The sequence below is a fragment of the Capra hircus genome, chromosome 25 (genome assembly GCF_001704415.2).
Source record: "Capra hircus breed San Clemente chromosome 25, ASM170441v1, whole genome shotgun sequence".
Lineage (NCBI taxonomy): Eukaryota > Metazoa > Chordata > Mammalia > Artiodactyla > Bovidae > Capra > Capra hircus.
Genome location: NC_030832.1, coordinates 16,275,073 through 16,295,076, shown reverse-complemented (window position 1 = coordinate 16,295,076; position 20,004 = coordinate 16,275,073). Strand labels below are relative to the sequence as shown.

At 42.9% G+C, this 20,004-nt stretch overlaps 2 protein-coding genes across 2 annotated transcripts; both read left to right on the top strand.

Annotated features, from left to right (window-relative positions):
- ARL6IP1 (ADP ribosylation factor like GTPase 6 interacting protein 1) lies at window positions 1,668–9,153 on the top strand. The gene is made up of 6 exons (XM_005697528.3): window positions 1,668–1,900; window positions 3,524–3,657; window positions 4,114–4,233; window positions 6,440–6,557; window positions 7,142–7,226; window positions 7,650–9,153. The coding sequence occupies exons 1-6, from the start codon at window positions 1,865–1,867 to the stop codon at window positions 7,766–7,768; spliced, it is 612 nt and encodes a 203-aa protein (XP_005697585.1). The 5' UTR covers window positions 1,668–1,864; the 3' UTR covers window positions 7,769–9,153.
- On the top strand, window positions 13,603–19,090 carry RPS15A (ribosomal protein S15a). The gene is made up of 5 exons (XM_005697526.3): window positions 13,603–13,695; window positions 14,722–14,859; window positions 15,357–15,436; window positions 17,805–17,890; window positions 18,945–19,090. The coding sequence occupies exons 2-5, from the start codon at window positions 14,727–14,729 to the stop codon at window positions 19,036–19,038; spliced, it is 393 nt and encodes a 130-aa protein (XP_005697583.1). The 5' UTR covers window positions 13,603–13,695; window positions 14,722–14,726; the 3' UTR covers window positions 19,039–19,090.

The following is a 20,004-nucleotide window of genomic DNA, read 5'->3' as shown; positions in this document are numbered from 1 at the left end:
GGACTGTGGAGAACTGTGCTATTTTAAGTCAGTTTCTTTAGTTTTTTTCACCTACTTCAGTTTCACAAGCTGATGTTGAAGTCTTCTGAAGTTGTACTTAGAGAACTTGGGTGAAAACCAGGCACATTGTGTAACAAAAACTGATTTACCAAAGTACAAAGGGTAGGTTTTAAAGTCTAATAACCCCACACCTCCTTTGGAAGAGGATATTACTGTGCCTGTAGCAAGATTTTGCACGCAGCGCTCTACATATTCACTAATTGTGTGGCTGCTGATTGTTTGGGACCTTTTTTCTTTTGACTAGGTAGAGGAGGGCCTGCTCCTCACAGTTCATAACTATATAAAGTCTCCCCAAATGGGGTATATCTTGGCTGCATTTTCCCTACATAAACTTTTTTCCCCAACATTTCCCAAAGCAGCATTTGATTGAAAAATCTCCTTCCCTTACAAAGCCCCCCACCCTGCTCCGTCCCATGGGGTTTATACCTGATCAGATGCTTAATTTTTTTCAAAGTTCAATGGCAAATTTCATAACTTTTAATGATATTCACAATGCTTCTGTCCCCCTAGTTTTCTTAGGGGCAGCATGTGGTCTGTAGCTGTGTTGGCTCACATTTCTTTATGCCTTCCCTGAACTTTTTATGAACCTGGTAGGTAGTTAAGCAACGTTTTTAAAATAAACGATGGCATAATATAGATGACTGCAAAAGGATAAAAGACTGGAAGTTGAAAGCTATGGCATGTTTTTCTGAAAGAGACATCTGAAAGGTCAACATTTGGCATTATTTTGTGTTGAGTAATGAAAACGTTAATGCATTTTGAAATCCTGGAGAGAAAATGTGTCTCACATTGATCATCTAGTTCTTAAATTGCAATGAATTCCACTCAAGATGGTTTACATCTTTCCTTATATGAAAGGATCTGTCAAAACCAGCCCCTTTTTGGAGGGGGAACATGCGGTTTCAAGTGAGGTGTTCTATTAAGAACTTCCCCAAAGAACCCACGAAAATGAACCAGTTTTATAAAGTGCATTTTTCACAAGCTCTCAAACTATGCCCAGATGTCCACACCCCCTCTGCCGCCCCCCGCCCCTCCATCTAAGACCTTATTCCTAATGAGTAGGGGAGGAAAAATTACAGACAACCTAGAATTTATGCCCTTTTCCCTTGTCCACAAAGCTCATGAGATGGGCACGAGTCTCCAAGTCACATATCTAGGCTAAACTGCTCAGTAGCCTGACGAGGGCTGCCAGAGCAGGGATTAGAAGAAACGTGGGTCCAACTCGGGGCACAGCCAGGCCCAGGGCCACCCGCTGAATCTGGGAGAAGATCCCAGCCCGCCCCCTTAAGGAGGTTACTGTCACATGCCCATCTCTGCCCTCCGCCTGATACTGCGTGGCATATTTCCTTAAGGACTCAATTCCAGACAGCATGCTTAGCTGCTTTGAAGTCCACTGGAAGATCGTCCGAGAGCCACCTGGCGGCCCGCCTTGGGAATACTGAAGCCAGGCCAGGCCCCCGGGAGCGGCCGTTGAACCGCTTAGGAGAGGCCTGGGCGGGGCGTTGTCACCTACTGGGCGCTGATTGGCTATCCCATGGCCCCGCCCCCGGGGCACTGGCGAGGTTTCTCTCCTTTGACCTCGGTTTCAAGTCATGCGCTGGGCAGCGGTTGGTCCGACCTGTTCAAGCTTGATCTCGATTTGTCCAATGAGGAACGGGCTTCGCAGGGTCTGTCGGGAAAGGCCGCCGGCCTATATAAGCGGGCTGCGGGGCGTATCCTCGCGTTAGGGGTGCGGCGAGGGAGTCTGTGGAGGGTTTGTTTTGGTTTGGTCCTGTGCTCGCTGAGACGGCACACCTCGAGAACTATGGCGGAAGGAGATAATCGCAGCACCAATCTGCTGGTGAGTCCCAGCGACTAGTCGCCAGAGGACCGAGTGGAGCCTCCGGACTTCGGTGTGCTCCGTGGGACTGAGCTGCGGCCTTGTTCTTATCACCCGCGGCGGGCCCGGCCCTCCTCTCCCTTCCCTGGTGTAGGCGATGACGCTTGCCCTTTTGGCTTCTTGGTTAACCTCTGCTTGACAGTGACTAGTCGTGGCGTCTCCTAACACCCGCTTGGGGAAGGTGCGCGATGGAGCGAGGAGGGCGCGTGATCATTTACTGCGAATAGAGGAGGAAGCTGGAGAAGGGGGCTGTGACCAGTCTGGGTTGCAGTCAGTGGCAGAGAGCCGCGAGGGGCCTGTCGAGCGCTTTTGGGGCCCAGACTCCAGCCGTATCTGTGTCTCCCCTTCCTTGATCTTAACCAGAATGTCCCTTCGCCCTTTACCCTAATGCTTGGGCAGGAGTGGAGGGTCAAAGGGCTCTTCCCGAGCGTTTCTGTTAGAGCCTGGCACGGCTTAAAACGGCAGGGAGGCTTCGAGCTCACGGCTGGAAAATGGAGGTGGGATCCAGCTGGAAGGACAATGGGAGGTTCCTGGCGTTTGTCTGGAACTTGTAAGTCTGGGAGGGGGTGTCACAGGACGATTTTAGAGTAAGCAGGGGTCGAAGGGAACTGCAGTGAGCTTGTATCAAAGGCAGACAATTATAACCTCAGCCCGAATGGGGTGCCATTGCTGTCTCCGAAACTTACCTTACATGCAAGGAAAAAAACCAACCGAACAACAACAAAAAACAAAATCAACTTAAAGGTTTTTTGCCACATTAGCTCATCTGAGAAGTCTGCTTGCAGCTGATTGTCAGATTTGCGGAGAAATTTAACATCTAACCAAAGCATCCTGATAAGTGTAAGGAGCATTTTATTGAGATATATTGGGCTTAATATTAATGTCTTATAATTCGATGAAAGCGCAGTAGTTTTCCTTACTTGTGCAAGTGATGCCAATATATTCCAGTACACCAAGAGCTATTTTGGAAATTGCTGTTCAGGGAGAGGCTTTCCTCATGTATTCAGGAGTAGGGGGTTAAATCAATGAAATGACCAAAGAACAGATCGATTGTAACAACCTGAAATGAGCAAACTTAAAGTGATCTTATTTTATACTTGGAGCAGTGCCACTTAGCAGTGCACAGTGAAGTGAAGCCGCTCAGTCGTGTCCGACTGTTTGCGATCCCGTGGACGGAGTAGCCTGCACCAAGCTACTGCATCCATGGGGTTTTCTAGGCAAGAGTGCTGGAATGGGTCGCCATTTCCTTCTTCAGAGAATCTTCCCGACCCAGGGATCGAACCCAGGTCTCCCGCATTGTAGACAGATGATTTACCGTCTGAGCCACCAGGGAAGCCTACAGCTAGCAGTGCATGGTTTTGGGAAAATAACCATTCTGAACTCACTTTAATTGTAAATGGGTCTGATTATCCCTATCTTAAGGGGTCTTATAAGGATTATGTTACATAACCCCAGTGCTTGGGCTTGGAAAGTGACCGTTACATGATAATTTTCCCCCCATTGGTTTCTGACTTTGGTATCTCTAGGAGTCACAGAAATGTTGAGATTAGTAAAATGATTGCTTTAAACGTTGCTCATATGTAGGCTGCAGAGACTGCAAGTCTGGAAGAGCAGCTGCAAGGATGGGGAGAAGTGATGCTGATGGCAGATAAAATCCTCCGATGGGAAAGAGCCTGGTTTCCACCTGCCATCATGGGTGTGGTTTCTTTGGTGTTTCTGTAAGTGAGCTATTACATTACAATAGATTTATGCTTGTTACTAATAATGGTTCAGGTTTCATTTATGGAAGTGACTGAAGTCTTGTAATTTTAAAATCTGTAAAAAAATGCCTTTCCTTAGAGCCGCCTGCCTGGTTTTCAGAATCCATAGTACTATGTAAACTCAGTAACCGGTGCAGTGAAATAAATCTGTGGCTCCAACTTAGGACTGTTTACACTCCTAGAAGGTGTTGAGGACCCCAAAGGGCTTTTGCCTCCTGATGTTTATGTTAACCATTATGGCTGGGATGTCATCATGTCACAAAACTTCTGGAAAACCACTTGTGAGAAAATGAGAATAGGAAGGGCAGATAACATCTTTTGAGAACCAGAGGACTAACTGAATAAACATCTTCAGCTAGCACTAATAAAGACCATATTTTTCTAACCTTTGTTACTTTTTTTTTTTTTAAACAGGACTATCTACTATCTAGATCCATCTGTTCTATCTGGTGTTTCCTGTTTTGTTATGTTTTTGTGCTTGGCTGACTACCTTGTTCCCATTCTAGCACCTAGAATTTTTGGCTCCAATAAATGGTAGGTGGCATAATGATGTGGCATTCAAATTTCTGAGAAGTTACGAACGTGATAACTGTGACTAGGGTGCTGTAATCACACACAGAGAGCTGCCTTAATTAACAGCTAGGGATTAGACTTATTGTTTGATGTAAAGAATTTTTTAGCTGATTCACATATAAATCATGAATTTCCAGTACTTATATCTCCATAGTTCTTTTATACTCTAGCATTTATTTTGACTTTTTTCTTTCTAGACCTTTTTATTGAAGTGAGGCTTTTTTTGGTAATGATTTTCAGTGATTGCAGAACTCATAATGAGCTTTCCATAAAAGTAGTATGTCTGCTTTACATTTTTTACCATTGATATTTAAGATGATACTAATTTCATAAATAACTTATGATTAATTCAAAACAGTAAACAGTTTTTTTTTTTTTTTGCCTGTTCATTTAGCAACTGTTTATTGAATGTCTACTTTTATGTTACGTGCACTCTTCTGGGTGCTGTGAAGTATTTTGATTTTTAAGATTTATCTTGTGTTTCAGGCTAAGACATTGAGACAGTGCAGTATGGTTAGCAAAAGTGCTTAAGAATAGATTCAAGCTTATACAGAAGTGGGTTGTTTATTTCATTTATACCATTCTTTGAACGAGTTACTTATGGGTTCCCAAGATAAGGTTAAGTGGCTTTGGATCCTATTAAAGTATTGCTTAACTTTCCTCTGGGATGTTGGATTCCTCACTTTTGATTCAAATAGTGAACAAAACTAGATAGAGGAATGGGATTGTTTTTCTCCCTTGGTTGTTTATTTTGATTAGTAATCTACTTGTACCTATAGTTTTTTGTTCTCCTGATTAAAAAAAATGATAAAAATAATTCTGTAAAAATAATTTTAAATGTAGGAATTGCTTACATTATGGGATAAGTAAGCATGTTTGTTTGTATGAACATGTTTCTATCATATCAGAACAGTTCGTGTTAGGAAATGTCCTCTGAATTGTTTTTCGTATGCAGTAAAGAATTATGCTGCTGTTTGGGAGCCAAATTCTGTTTTTGTTTTTTATTTTTAAACTTTATTTTTAATTTATTTGGCTGTGCCCACTCTTTGTTGTGGGATATGGGATCTAGTTTGCTGACCAGGGATCAAACCTGGGCCTCCTGCATTTGGGAGCTCGGAGTCTTAACCACTGGACCACCGAGGAAGTCCCTGGGGGCAAGTTTGTGACTATGCAGTGTAACAATTTAACAGACTCAACCTCATACCCTGATTTTATTAGCCAGATAACATTCTTATCTGCTAATTCTTAAGTCCTGGAGAAAATATTTCAGAAGTAAACACATGAAGTTTCTTGGTAGTTGGTACGTTGTCACTGACGCAGTTTTGTTTTTTGACCTTTATGAGGAAGGAAGAACACTGTCTCATAGCCACAGTCCAGGCTTGACTGTGGGCAGCATATGAATGTCTGCTTATAAGAAGTTCCAGGGCTCCGCAGAAGGCCTTCTGCTGTATCTGTCATTGCAGATTTACAAGGACAAGGACTAGCGGAGAGAAAGCAACACACCCCAGCATAGGGCTTACTTTTTATATCAGTCATTATGTCTGTGTAGCAAAGACAGTACAAAGACAATTATTTAAAAAAAACCAGAACCTAAAATACATTATAAATGAAAATGGACTTTTTTGGAGTATCTTTTTGTATTCTTATTGCTGTTTTGTTTGTGATTTGTGATTGGATTTGAACTGTTTGTGGCTGCCTTGGCATCAAATGTATGAAGCCCGGTTGAGGTGCTTTGAATGCCAGTAGTTAACTGTTGGTAGAAATGTCACATCCTCCTCAAAATAGTGGGACTCTGGTGGCCACAACTCAGGATTCACTGGGATCTGCCAAATGATAATAGGAAGTTTGGGGGTTTTTTTTGTTTCTGTCTTGTCTGCTTTTTGGCCATGCTGCACAGCTGTGGGATTTTAGTTCCCTGACCAGGGATTGCACCTGGGCCCTCAGAAGTTAGAGCTTGGAGTCCTAATCCACTGGACCAAAAAGGAATTCCCAAAAGAGTCTTAGAGTTTCAAGTGCTCTTTTTTTTTTTTTTTTTTTTAAATAAGATAATGGTGCATTGTATTCTTTAGATTTTCTTTGGAAAGTAGCTTTTGAAATTTGAGAGGATGGTATACTTCTGTTTAATATTTAGATTTGTCTATAGTAAAGAGGAAAATTCTTTTTCTAGGACCACCGAGCAACAGCAAAGATTCCATGAAATTTGCAGCAATCTAGTAAAAACTCGACGCAGAGCTGTGGGCTGGTGGAAACGCCTCTTTACACTAAAGGAAGAAAAGCCTAAAATGGTACTTGTTTGGTTTTGGCTTATTTAAGTAGAGCAACATTTTAAGATTGTGTCAGATTTTACTTCATCATAGTCTGAAGCCTTTCTTTTTTACTCTAGTTGTAGTTGGATGTTTATCATTGTGTGTTGGTTTAACTCCTCTGAGTACATTAATAAATATTTATCTGTATCAGTTATACTGAAAGTTAAATTTACACTTTGCATTTAATTTTTCATTGTAGAATGAATTTTTTCTGGTTCTTTTTACTTACTGAAATAAATACAAAAGATAACATCACTTTTCTCTTAGTTTCACTTGAGGTTACTGTGTGAAGTTATCAGTTGCGGAAGTAGTGTAATTATATTCTAAACTACTTAATTTACAAATAGAATTAGTTATTTTAGGAGAGATTGTATCTAAATTCTGTAAAGTAGACCTAGGGAGTTTTCTGTAGGTTTTATCTAATATATAGATGCTAAATATTTTTAAAGAAAAATGAGAATAAAAACTGAGTTATTTTCCAACCTTTGAAACACCCTCCTAAAAAGTTTCAGTTCTTAGTCTGTTCTGAGGAGTTGATAAGTTCTTGTTATTTTCATTATTAGTACTTCATGACCATGATCATTTCTCTTGCTGCGGTTGCTTGGGTGGGACAGCAAGTCCACAACCTCCTTCTCACCTACCTGATAGGTAAGTCTCTGGGGAAGGGCTGCAGGCATGTCCTAGCCAGTTTAACTGGAATTTAGTAAACCGTATGTTCCTGCTCACTGAGTTCCAGGCAGTGATTAAGGAACTGTGTGAACATAGAAAGATGACTAAAAGCTGGGTCCTTGTTTTCAGTGAGTTTGTGGTCTTATCAGAAGTAAGACAAAGAACTGATAACCAAGGTAGAAAGTATTGTGTACAAGGTGAAAATAGGCTGTGTGTGTCACCTGAGGTTGGGAGGTGTGAGGCAGACGCTTCTGGGGATAAATGTCATCGGGAATAATGGATATCATGTTACTTCTTCCCATTAGAGTGTGTCTTAGTCTGAGGAACTAGCTTCTGTAAAATTTTGTAGTCTTTAGAAAGTTAACTGCTGCGTCTGTAACTTTTCTTTTTCTTTTCTTTAAGTGACTTTCTTACTTTTGCTTCCTGGACTGAACCAACATGGGATCATTTCGAAATACATCGGAATGGCCAAAAGAGAGATAAACAAGCTTCTCAAACAAAAAGAAAAGAAAAATGAATAAAGCATTCGCTTTATTCGGTGTGATTAATGGAGTATACATTGTCCTTGGGAACAGTGTCTGTTATGCTGTTTGGATACTAAAATGTTACAGAAGTAGCTCTCTGCTGTCCCTCACTCTGCCCTTAGTACAAATTCTGACTTGCTAAGCAAGGCTTTATGCCCAGTGTCTTCATGGGTGTGTTTTTAGCAGCTGCCCTTAAATGGACAACTCTTTCTTCAGTTCCTCATCTTGTTTTTTTGTCACCCAGGGTTAACTGAACTCTTACTTTTAAAATAACATAGTGGTGAACTTCACCCTTCAGTACAGTTAACAGTGACTTGGGATAACTGTTCAAGTTGATCTTTATTTTAGCTGGATACAGGATAGTGGCCTGTGGCTTCAGGAAGCTTATTCTCTCGTCTGCTTCCATGGTCTGCTAAAAAAAAACTGGCTTCAGAAGTTTACCACTTCTGATGAAGAGACCAATTAAGATTCATTCCTCATTCTGTTTTGATAGTGTGGGAGAAGCAGCCTCATGGAATAAGATGAAACTAATCCCATGCCTTAGCATGTGTTTTCTCCCTTGTGCAGAATTTAGCAGTTTTTAGGAAACATTGATCCTTCCTCCCAAATGGGGAATCTGACAGGAACTTTTAGAACTCTTGTTCCCTTGCACTTAAACTTGAAGTTGGTACATCCTTAAAGGCTTTTTAATAGCAGGCTTACACAAGTTGGTATTTAGGACCTTTAAATTTCAGATTTTCAGTTAATTGGAACTAAAGTCCATAATAGGTTAAGAGTCATGTCTATGATCTTCACTCTAAGACCAGCCAATAAAGGACTGAAGTCTTCCTGTGTTGAGTCAAGATTCATTTCAGTAGAAAATAGCCTTATCCTACTAATTTTTCAAGACCAGAATAAGCCTTTACAGATAAGTCTCAAGAGTCTCCTTTGATGGTAACACTGGCTGCTTTTGGTCCCAATAGATGGAGTAGTTGAAATCTGTAGGAATGGACCTCTGAGGGCTGGAAATGTGACATATTTGGGAACAATTCTTAAACTGATTAACTAGCTGTAATATAGTTTTGTGAATTTATTGCACTGATGCTGTGAAACCTGGACCTTGTGGTATATCAGTCCCTAAATTAGTGTTATTTTCTCCCCTTCAATATTGCTGTAAACAGTGGCACCATGTAGCATGTTTGACTTTTTAAAAAAATGTTTCGTATACAACCTACAAACTACCATAATTTACGTGTGTTTGCTCATTGTATATAAGCTTGTCTTCCTGTCCAAATTTTTTGTGTGTATGTGTGTTCTACCAATTAACTACTTTAGCAGTTTTAATCCTGTATTATTTCTTCTACTTTGTTAAAAGGGGAATAAATAAAAAAGCTGGAATCCCTCCTTGTGTCCTTTCTTTATCGCTTAACCAATACAGTGTTTCCATGATTGGATTTACATACCCAGTTAATGAACTACCTTGGGTGATCATTCCACCGCTGTAAGGGGCTCTTTGGATTTCTCAGGAGGCACAGTGGTAAAGAATCTGCCTGCAAATGCAGGAGATGCTGGAGAAGCCATCCCTGCGTTGGGAAGATCCTTTGGAGGAGGAAATGGTGACCCATTCTTGCCTGGGAAGCCCCATGGATAGAGGAGCCTGGTGGGCTACAGTCCGTGGGGTCCCAAAGAGTTGGAGATGATTTAGCAACTGAGCGTATTGCACAAGGTGCTCTTTAAGAACAGGATGAACTAAAAGGTTTAAATTCTTTCAGTAAACGTCCAGGCAGCACCCTAGATGGAAAAGGAGGTGAAATGAATAAATGATGGCCAAAGGTGGTACGTGAGGGTGTGGCTGAAGGGTCAGGCAGCAGAAGGACGCAGGAGAGAGGGCCACACACCTCTACCCTAGGACCTAGCTCAGAATTTTGTACCTGACTTGCTCAGTAACTTTTGTTTGCACTTAGAATTTTTTTTACACAGAGCCCAAATTGGGTATTTTATCATTGGGTTTCACTATCTATTCTTCGTGGGTACTGGGAACAGATTGAATGTCAAACCTCTTGCTTTCCCTACCTGCTAAATGTTTGGATCCTTCCTTGAAGCCTCCTGGAGGCTGATGTCCAGAAAAAGGAAGTTTCTATTTCTACCCAGTCACCATAGGTCTCTTGGTCACCCAGTGCTCTGGAATGCAGCCACGCGCAGCTGTGATGAGTCTCCAGGCCAGCTTGGATACTACTGGGCCAGCTTGGCCACAGCACAAGTCCCCTTTCAAGTTCCTTTGCACCACCTCTAGCAGAGTTATTCCAGAATTCACAGGATGTCAAGAGGCGATTTATACACAGTCTTCTGCTCCATTTCTACTCTTCTTTCCTTCCCCCAGTCCCAACCATTCCAAGATTTCTGGATATCTTTATATGCCTTTTATGCCCTCCACACAGAGTTGGACACAACTGAAGTGTAGTAGCTCTTCAAAGTAAAAGTGAAAGTCACTCTGTGATTCCCATGGACTATACAGTCCTTGGAATTCTCCTGGCCAGAATACTGGAGTGGGGAGCTGTTCCCTTCTCCAAAAGATCTTCCCAACCCAGGGATCAAACCCAGGTCTCCCACGTTGCAGGTGGATTCTTTACCAACTGAGCTATGAGGGAAGCCCCTAGCTCTTAGAACAATTCAAAAACCCATAGGCCACACACCTTTCCTAACGTTTGGGAATAAAACCCCACAAGTAATTTATATATGACCACTTTCTCTGACTTTTTAACTTACAGCAAAATTTTAAGACTGAATTAATTTAAGACTGAATTTAGTTTGGTTCCTCATTTGTGAGGTGGAGATAATACAGATCTCAAAAGGGCATTATGTACACCATGTGTTTTGAGGATTCAGTGAATCTATAGGAAGCGCATAGTGGCAGTTAGGAATTAGCTGTTAGAAGCTTTCAGACACACATCAAGTGGCACTTCCTCCTGGCAAAGTTTAGCAACTTCTCAGGCCACCTCTCCATTCCCACAGTGCTTCATATTGGCATGGAAACAGCACACTGCCTGGTATTGTTATTTAGAGATTTGTCTCTGCTAGGATCTGCACCTCTTAAGGCCTGGAACTGATATTTGTCCTGTTTCCTGCCACAACTGGCATATGATAGGCACTCAGATGTTTGCTCAATGAAGGGATGAAAGAATGAATGAAGTTTATAAACAGGTTGAGTGGCACTAGTTTTCTATTGATGGAGGCTCTGGAAGGAAAGTGGGTTTATGAACTCCCCACTGTTGCTAAGTCCCTCAAGTTGAGTACGACAGTTTTAGTCAACATCTTGCATTCAGGCAACCAGTTCTTAAAGGGAATGTTTCTTAGAAAAGCCAGTGCCTATGTTGGGAGCTTGGCACTCTTCAAGGTTCACTTAGGATTTGAGAAGTCGTGATGGTGGGTGAGGTGGGCTGTGATGCTAATAACAAATGCTGGTCTTTTATCTGGATTATTTCATTTATCTTCACAGCAACTTCGAGTAATTAGTATATCATTCCCTTTTACAGATGGGGAAACTGATTTGCCCATTCATTGATTCATTACGTATGTATCAGGGCCCTACTATGTGGAGTTAACTTATTTAGAAGCTGTGGGTACAGTGGTGAACAAAGCCAGCCATATCCCTGCCTGCTTAATGGAGACAGTAAATACACTTCAATATCTCAGGTGGTAAACCCTATGGAGAAAAGTTAAACAGGGCAATGAGATTGGGGGGTGGGGAGGATGAGGAGGAGGTTATGTGATTGAACAGAGACTTGACAAACTGGGGGAGGAAAAGTCAAGTTAAAGGGAAAAGCCAGTGCAAAGGCCCTGAGGCAGGCTGTGCTTGGAGTATCTGAAGAAAAGCCAGCCAGGGAGATTGCTGGGGGATGGCGTTCCGATGCAAGGAGGCAGATATTACAAGGAGGACCTTTTAAGCTTTTGTAAGGAATGTGGATTTTACTGACAGGAATCCTTGGAGAGTCCGAGGTCTGACAAGTTTTAAAATGATCATTCTGGCAGCCTTGTGGGAAACACAGGGAAGGGGGTGGGAAATACAGGGAAGGGTAAGAAGGGAGGGTAAGGGTGAGGAAGTTAAGTCCTGAGCAGAAGCTTAGCCTAAGGTCTCTCAGCTCCAGAGAGGGCAGTGCCAGAACGCCCTGCTGCTCCCAGGCAGCCAGACCTCAGGCAGTAACTACTGAGCATTTATTTAATGCGTGCCAGAGATTTGGCGAGCCCTTTGTCACCATTATGTCATCTGACCCTTGCAACAACCTTTAAGAGGCCGAGCTTTTATTTCGAAATATTTGTGGCTTTCTTTGCAACTGTGTCTGTATTTCAGAACTTAAAAGAAAAGTCTGGAACTCCAGTGAAGTGAAAGTGAAGTCGCTCAGTCGTGTCCGACTCTTTGCGATCCCATGGACTATAGCCTACCAGGCTTCTCTGTCGATGGGATTTCCCAGGCAAGAGTACTGGAGTGGGTTGCCATTTCCTTCTCCAAGGGATCTTCCTGACCCAGGGATCGAACCCAGGTCTCCTGCATTGCAGGCAGGCGCTTTACCCTCTGAGCCACCAGGGAACTCCAGTAAATAACTGCTAATACTTCAGTGCAGTCGCTCAGTCTTGTCGGACTCTTTGCGACCCCATAAATTGCAGCACGCCAGGCCTCCCTGTCCATCACCCCACTCGAACTCACATCCATCGAGTTGGTCATGCCACCCAGCCATCCCATCCTCTGTCGTCCCCTTCTCCTCCTGCCCCCAATTCCTCCCAGCATCAGAGTCTTTTCCAGTGAGTCAACTCTTCACATGAGATGGCCAAAGTACTGGAGTTTCAGCTTTAGCATCATTCCTTCCAAAGAAATCCCAGGACTCATCTCCTTCAGAATGGACTGGTTGGATCTCCTCGCAGTCCAAGGGACTCTCAAGAGTCTTCTCCAACACCACAGTTCAAAAGCATCAATTCTTCGGCGCTCAGCTTTCTTCACAGTCCAACTCTCACATCCATACACGACTACTGCAAAAACCATAGTCTTGACTAGACGGACCTTTGTTGGCAAAGTAATGTCTCTGCTTTTGAATATGCTATCTAGGTTGGTCATAACTTTCCTTCCAAGGAGTGAGCGTCTTTTAATTTCATGGCTGCAATCACCATCTGCAGTGATTTTGGAGCCCAAAAAAATAACGTCAAAAAAGAAGCATCGATTAAGAAAAATATTTTTTACTGTTTTTAAAAAGTATCAACAAATTTCAAAAAACAGAAATTGTACAGGGAGAAAGCTCTACCTTGGTGGCTCAGTGGTAAAGAATTCGCCAACGCAGGAAACCCGTGTTCGATTCCTGGATGGAGAAGATCCCCTGGAGAAGGAAATGGCAACTCAACCATCTTTGCCTAGGAAATCACATGAACAGAGGAGCCTTGCCGGCTACAGTCCAAAGGGTCACAAAGAGTCCGATACGACTTAGCGACTAAGCAACAAAAATAGGGAGAAAAGCATGACTCCCATCCCAGTTTCTAACGCCCTTCTCAGAGGCAATTGCCGATTACTTGTGGGTCCTTCCAGAGATACTGTAAATACGCACGTATCAAAATTCATTCTAAACAGTCAACAGTTACTGCAATAAAAATTAGTAAATATCTAGGCCCTCGTCAGCTTTTCGTTTTTACCGATTAGCTGCTAGAAAGGAATTCAAAACTACGCAAATGCCCCACCTCTTGCCAGCTGACTGCCCGATGCCTCGCCGGGGATGTTCGACTCCATCGACTCTCTACTACCTACCCTGGAGGAGGCTCCACCCCTTCACCCGCCTCCTTCCAGTAGGCAATCCTTTTTTATTTGTTTTTGGCGGGGCTTTAAAAGTCTCGCGATAGCCCGACCCATAACCCATAATTCCGTGCGCTCGCCCCTCCCGCCCTCTTTCCGCCATCTTTCCGTGCCGGTGAGTATCTCTCTCTGAGCTATCCAACATCATCCGTCCGTTATCGGTGCCATCCTGTGGTATGGGAGTCGCGCTTCGTGTCCTGCGAGGATGTCGGAGGCCTCCTGGGCCTGAGATGCTAGCCTTGCGAGGGTCTGGGCAAGCAGAGGGGAGAGTCATGCCCGGCTAGCCCATGCTTTGAATCCCGGAGAGCCCGGCCTCTGGGGCGCAGGCCGCAGCCTTTGGGAACAGGGAGCTTTGGACCGTTCCGGAGAGGCGGCAGCTCCCAATCTTTCGGCGGCGCCAGTACCTCCCGTTAGTGATTGAGGCAGCTCGTTGGCTCTGAGAAGCATCGGAGGGCCATGGAGTTGGTGGGCCGTGCAGCTTCCCATTACTTTGGTTGCGCCGGGAGCTCGGGAGATGAGGACCCTCGGGAGGGGAAACTGCATCCTACCTGTGGTGGCGGTTTGCTGGGAACGAATCTGGTTTCCTCTCAAGACACTGTTGAGCTGGAGGAAGTAGGTTGGAGTCCTACTGTTGTGGTTTGAGACATGCCTCTGTTCCTGACTTTCAAACTTTATTAGATGAAGTTTGTGCCCATTGAGGTAAGAGACCAGTCTGGTGATACATGTGAAATGTTTCAGTTTATTACTTTGGTACTTGCTGTTGGGCATAGTTTTAGATGGCACAGGGACGGACATTTTATGTTAATGCAGTGGTTCTGGGTGTTAGGTGAAAGTTGAGTAGTATCTTTCGGTTATTGGGAAAAATCTGACACTGGGTTAGTAGGTTTAAAGGACCGTGTTAATAGTACAGATGCTGCCGAATTCCACAAGTTTGAGTATTAGTGCCATTTTGAATAGCACCTACCACGGCTGGTGTTTTTATTTTAGTAGTTGACGTCCTTCTGGGGAACCAGTCTGCTTAGGAATGGGGAAGCTTCCACATGATTGAGGCAGAAAGGAAAGGATGTGTTTGCAGGGGAATGATAGGGTGCCTGGTAATGGAAGTGCTGGTAAAATGCCTGTTTTTTCCTTCCCTGAACAGCCATAATGGTGCGCATGAATGTCCTGGCTGATGCTCTCAAGAGTATCAACAATGCCGAGAAGAGAGGCAAACGCCAGGTCCTTATTAGGCCGTGCTCTAAAGTCATCGTCAGATTTCTAACAGTGATGATGAAGCATGGTAAGTGTCTTGCTGTTTTATGTTTTGGGATAAGCATGCTATGGAATGGGCCCTGTAGAAATTAACTGTGGAGAGAGGCCTGGAAGCGGAAAATGGGGAACAAAGTGGCAATCAGAGATGGTAACTAATGCAATTGACTTGGGCTGTGGACAGGGTAGTCCTGGAGAAGTGGTGCTCTTTAGGAAATGCTGAGTAGGATAGGATTGTTGGAAGGAGGAGGTTTGTGACTGTTCAGGTGTTTGGCAGCTAAAATGGCCTTTCTTGATAATAACATCACCCACAACATGTCATTGAAAGGACCCTGAGCTCTTCTCAGAGCTCCATGGGATGTAAAGGACTGTTGAACATCCTGGTCACTAGGTAGCCTTTGGGATTGGGAAGGTATGAGATGGCACGGAGAAAAGTATCCTCCTTTTAAAATTGCAGGGTGGATTGTTTTGAGTATTGCTCTCTTCATTTTAAAATTATTTTTTAATACAGTCAATTGTGTTCTACAGGTTACATTGGCGAATTTGAAATCATTGATGATCACAGGGCTGGGAAAATTGTTGTGAACCTCACAGGCAGGCTAAATAAGGTAAGAATTGACTATCTTCCACATTATAGAAACTTAAGAATGGTCTAAGGTGGTATAATTGCCTTTGTAAAATGAGTGTTGTGCTTGCTTTACCTAATTAGGTTAAGAAAAATGGGAATTGATTAAAATCATTCAATTTTATGTAACTTCCAGGTAGAATTGTCAGTTGACCTAGTGTTTGGAGTATAAGATATCTGAAGGGAGATGTGGAGGCTTGAGACTGGTGCTACCAGTTTTGAATCCTGGATGGTTCAAGGCCAGTAGTCCTGTTAGTGCAAATAACTTCCTTTAAGTTTGTAGGCGTAATCTACTGAATCTCTTTGATTTTTTGACTTTGGATTGCATGAATTTGGGGGCTAGATATTAGTCTGTAAGTCAGTTGGTGATCTCATCACTGCTGCTTTGCTTTCTGTGTTAAGATTTGTAGCTTTCAGATTTGCAAGGGATCTGAGATCCTGTAATGCAAAGTGTTAGTCACTTAGTCGTGTCCAACTCTTTGCAACCCCATAGATGACAGCCTGCCAGGCTCCTCTGTCAATGGGATTCTCCAGGGATCGAGCCTGGGTCTCCTACATTGCAGGCAGGTTCCTGTAATCCAACACTAGGGCAAATGGGCCAAGAAAGTGGTCAGTGGCAGGGGCCTAAGGTCATTCCCTAGTCCAACAGTTTTCTGTTTTACAAAGTTGCTTTCTTACATAGTGAATTTGCTTCTTGTGTGGATAGATACTTAATGTCAGATAAAAATTACTGGATATGAAGCCTTTGAAGAGTTTTTGAAGGAAATTTGGGGGTCTTATTTTATTTTATTGTAAACCATTAGATTCCAATCCCAAGGAAGGATTTGAATTCACTTTTCTCACTCTGATCCTCACAGTATGTTCAAGTAGAAGAGGGTGTGTTTATTTTCCCCTCTATTTTTAAGAACTAGGAAATCTGTGTCCTGCTCAGGGACAGTGGAAGACTAATTCTGGTGTATAGCTTATAGCACATTTTAAAGCTGTCCCGCAGAAGATTTCGGTTGATATTAAAAAAAAAAAAAACAGTTTGAGAAGTGCCCTGTACCAGGTTTCTCTTAAACATTCTCTGTGCCTAATAGCTTGAGAAACAAGTTTGAACAGAGTACCAAATGGAACTCACTTGTGGCATCCTTACTCTGTGATACACTAAGTCATTTGGAAAATCCTGGCTAATAGATAGTTGAAATCCAGGCCCTGCCAAATGCCTGAATTATTTTTTGGTTTCTCTTAATTTCGGTTTTCTTCCTTTGTAAGACATTCTTGCCTCAGTTTCCTTCATGCAAAAGATGGATATACCTTACTGTGGAAATGTAATGGGGCTGGGAAATAAGGTAGTGTTTAAAGACTAGATTAAGAAAATTCTTCCCTTAATCACAATCTTAGATTGATGTGGTTTGAGAGCAGATATGCTGGAATTACACTAACTGAATGGAAGGGATTTTTTGCTACTGGAATATATAAAGCTCGCATGTGGTAGTGCAGAGGCCTCAGAAAGCTTTGTCTTTCGCTGTAGCTTGCTTGGGTTTTCCCTTGTCGTATCCCTGTGTTGCTTCTATCCAGTGTGGGATTGCCCTTGATAGTCAAGTGACAGTAGTAGCTCCCAGGATGATGTGATAAAAAGAACCTGAGTGAGCTTCCTGCCAGGGGGCACTTGGACCTGATGGGTCCATTTGCAGTTTCGGTCTGCCTAGGGAAGTTTAACTGCTCCAGAGACTTCACAAAGTTCTAATCTTGTAGTCTCATTTAGTTTACTGTTAAGCGTTTTGGAGTCTTCCCAGGCTACACTAGTGGTAAAGAACCTGCCTGCCAATGCAGGAGAGGTAAGAGAGAGACGCAGGTTCGATCCTTGGGTGGGGAAGATTCCCTGGAGGGAGGGCATGACAACCCACTTCAGTATTCTTGCCTGGAGAATGGTCTATTAGGGTCGCAAAGAGTGGAATATGACTGAAGCGACTGAGCATGCAAGCCATCTTGGTGAGTGTGCTAGTGATTTGTAGAATAGAGATGTGAGCAGGGGTGTCATATTTAGCTCTGAGACGTGCTCTCTTGGGCTCTTTAAAATCTGGCCATTTGCTCCGGGACAGCGCCACAGGCCACAGGATGCACACTGCTGGCCACCGCGTGTTGTGTTATGTTCTGCCTCTTCTGTTGATGTTTCCAGTAGCTTGCTTTTTCTTCCTAAGTAGCCATAGTCTTTAATTGTTTTTCAAATTGAACTTATATAGAATATTGTATAGAATAGTTACCCACTTAATGTTGAGTTGGTTGGCTTCTGTGCTCAGTTATAAAAGATTTTTAGTGTTACTTGTTATTAGTGAAGTGTGAACACTGTTTTCTGTTACTTTTTACAGTGTGGAGTGATCAGCCCCAGATTTGATGTACAACTCAAAGATCTAGAAAAATGGCAGAATAACCTGCTCCCATCCCGTCAGTTTGGGTAAGTTGATTTTCTTCATAACAGTAGTAGCAATAGTCTCCATTCCCAAACAGCTTGCCTCATGGATTAGCACCTATGTTGCCACACACATGTGTGGGTTTTAGTGTCTAAGAGGTGTGTGAGAGCTGAAGCTGGGTGAGAGCAGAATTGCATTCCCCTTCGTGTCTGCTCTTTTGGCTTGGTGCAAATAGTTCATACATGTTCTCTGAATACCCTCCTGTGGCCAGAATGACTTCTGAACCATTGCCCTCTGGGCAGACTCAGTTTGAACTTCATCTGTGGTTAAGAGACTGAGTTCAAATTCTGGATTTTCTACTTTAAAGCTGTGAGGCTTTGGGCAATTCATGGCCTTGGTTTCTTAAAGATGGTAGTTCTCTTATCAGTTAGATTAAACTGATTTACTTCTGGTAAAGCAGTTTAAAACCTGATCTGATACACCAAGCATTTGGTCTGTTTGTGGTTAAGAGCTTAAAACACCCAGTCACGTTTGGTGATTTTGAATTTACTCCCATTTCATGGTTACTGTATAACAGGTATAGTGTTACCGGCAAGTCCTTTGTGATTGTAATTAGAATGCTAATTTTAATGCCTCCCAGTTGATACATTTTCTGTGTCCTGCCTTGACCCCTATAGTAACCCATGAGATAGGCCAGGTGGGATGCCCTTTGTCCAAGTAACTGTATAATAGCTTGCCTGTGATCATACACACAGTAAGTGGCAGAAACAATTCTGTCAAGTTATATCAGTGCTTTAATGCTTTAAACTGTGTGTCTGCTTGAGAGCAGAAAGTGACTTCTGAAGTTAGAGGAGTTCCAGTTTTTGTTTTTAGGTAGCATTGCCTCATGTTAGCTGAGACCAGGACTGTGTGTGTGTAGCTGGATTCTTTGGTTCTAGGAGTCATGCCTGTGCACTGCCAGCCTGTGGAGGCTGCATTATGTATGGGACCGCATGTTAAACACTGATGAATGTTAGAATTTTTCTGTACCAGAAGTAGTTCAATGTTGAACAGTTCGTAGGGACAACTTACCAACTTTTTTTTTTTAACTTTCCATAGTTTCATTGTACTGACAACCTCAGCTGGCATCATGGACCATGAAGAAGCAAGACGAAAACATACAGGAGGGAAAATCCTTGGATTCTTTTTCTAGGGATGTAATACATACAAATAAAATGCCTCAGAGGACTCTGGTGCTTCCTTAAGTCATTTTGAATTTTGTACAGCAGAGTAGCAAGAGTGTCTTTGGGAGTATACAGCCTTTGTGTTAACTGGTGAATGCCGTTTCCTTGAAGTACAAGAAAGTTTTGACTTGGTGTAACTTTCACCATCACCTTTGTGGCTCACCGGAGGAAGGTGTGTCTGGCCCTGGATGGTTGACTCTGGTTTGGGGTCCAGATGGTGAAGCTGCCTCTTCTGGAGTCTTAAATTAACCCTTGAATGAGTGGTGCCTTTCCTATTTTTAGCTTCATAGAATACACATTTCATACCCTAGAATACACATTACATACCCAGGTTATAGTTGATTATGTAAGTACTCATAAGGAAACAGATAATCAGAGCTCTACGGCTCACTAAGACTCAAAGTAAATTTGGATGGCATATCAGGGACACGCCAGCAGTATGTATTTAAAATGTCATTCTGTTTAAAAAACCAGTACTGTAAACCTATCACCAAATGTATTCAGGAATTGGGCAGGGTTAGTAAGAGCAGTGCTATCCGGTATACATCTAACAAGAGCCACATGTGTATTCAGAACTTCAGGAAGCCACATTAAAACAAGTAAAGAGAAACTTTTTTTTTCCTTAAAATAACATTTTGTGTTCAAAATTAAAATTTCACCATATAGATGATGTGAAAAATGAATGGGATTTTGCTCTTTGCAGTGTCTGAAGTGATGTGTGTGTGCTAGTGGCTTCAGTCTTGTCTGACTTTTTGATGCTATGGACCCTACCTAGCTTGCCACAGGCTCCTCTGTCTTTAAGGATTTTCCAGGCAAGTCTACTGGAGTGGGTGCCATGCCCTCTAGTGCTTCTTCCCGACCCAGAAAGAGAACTCACTGTCTTTTAACAGTGTCCTGCAGTGGCTGGCAAGTTCTTTACCACTAGCGCCATCTTG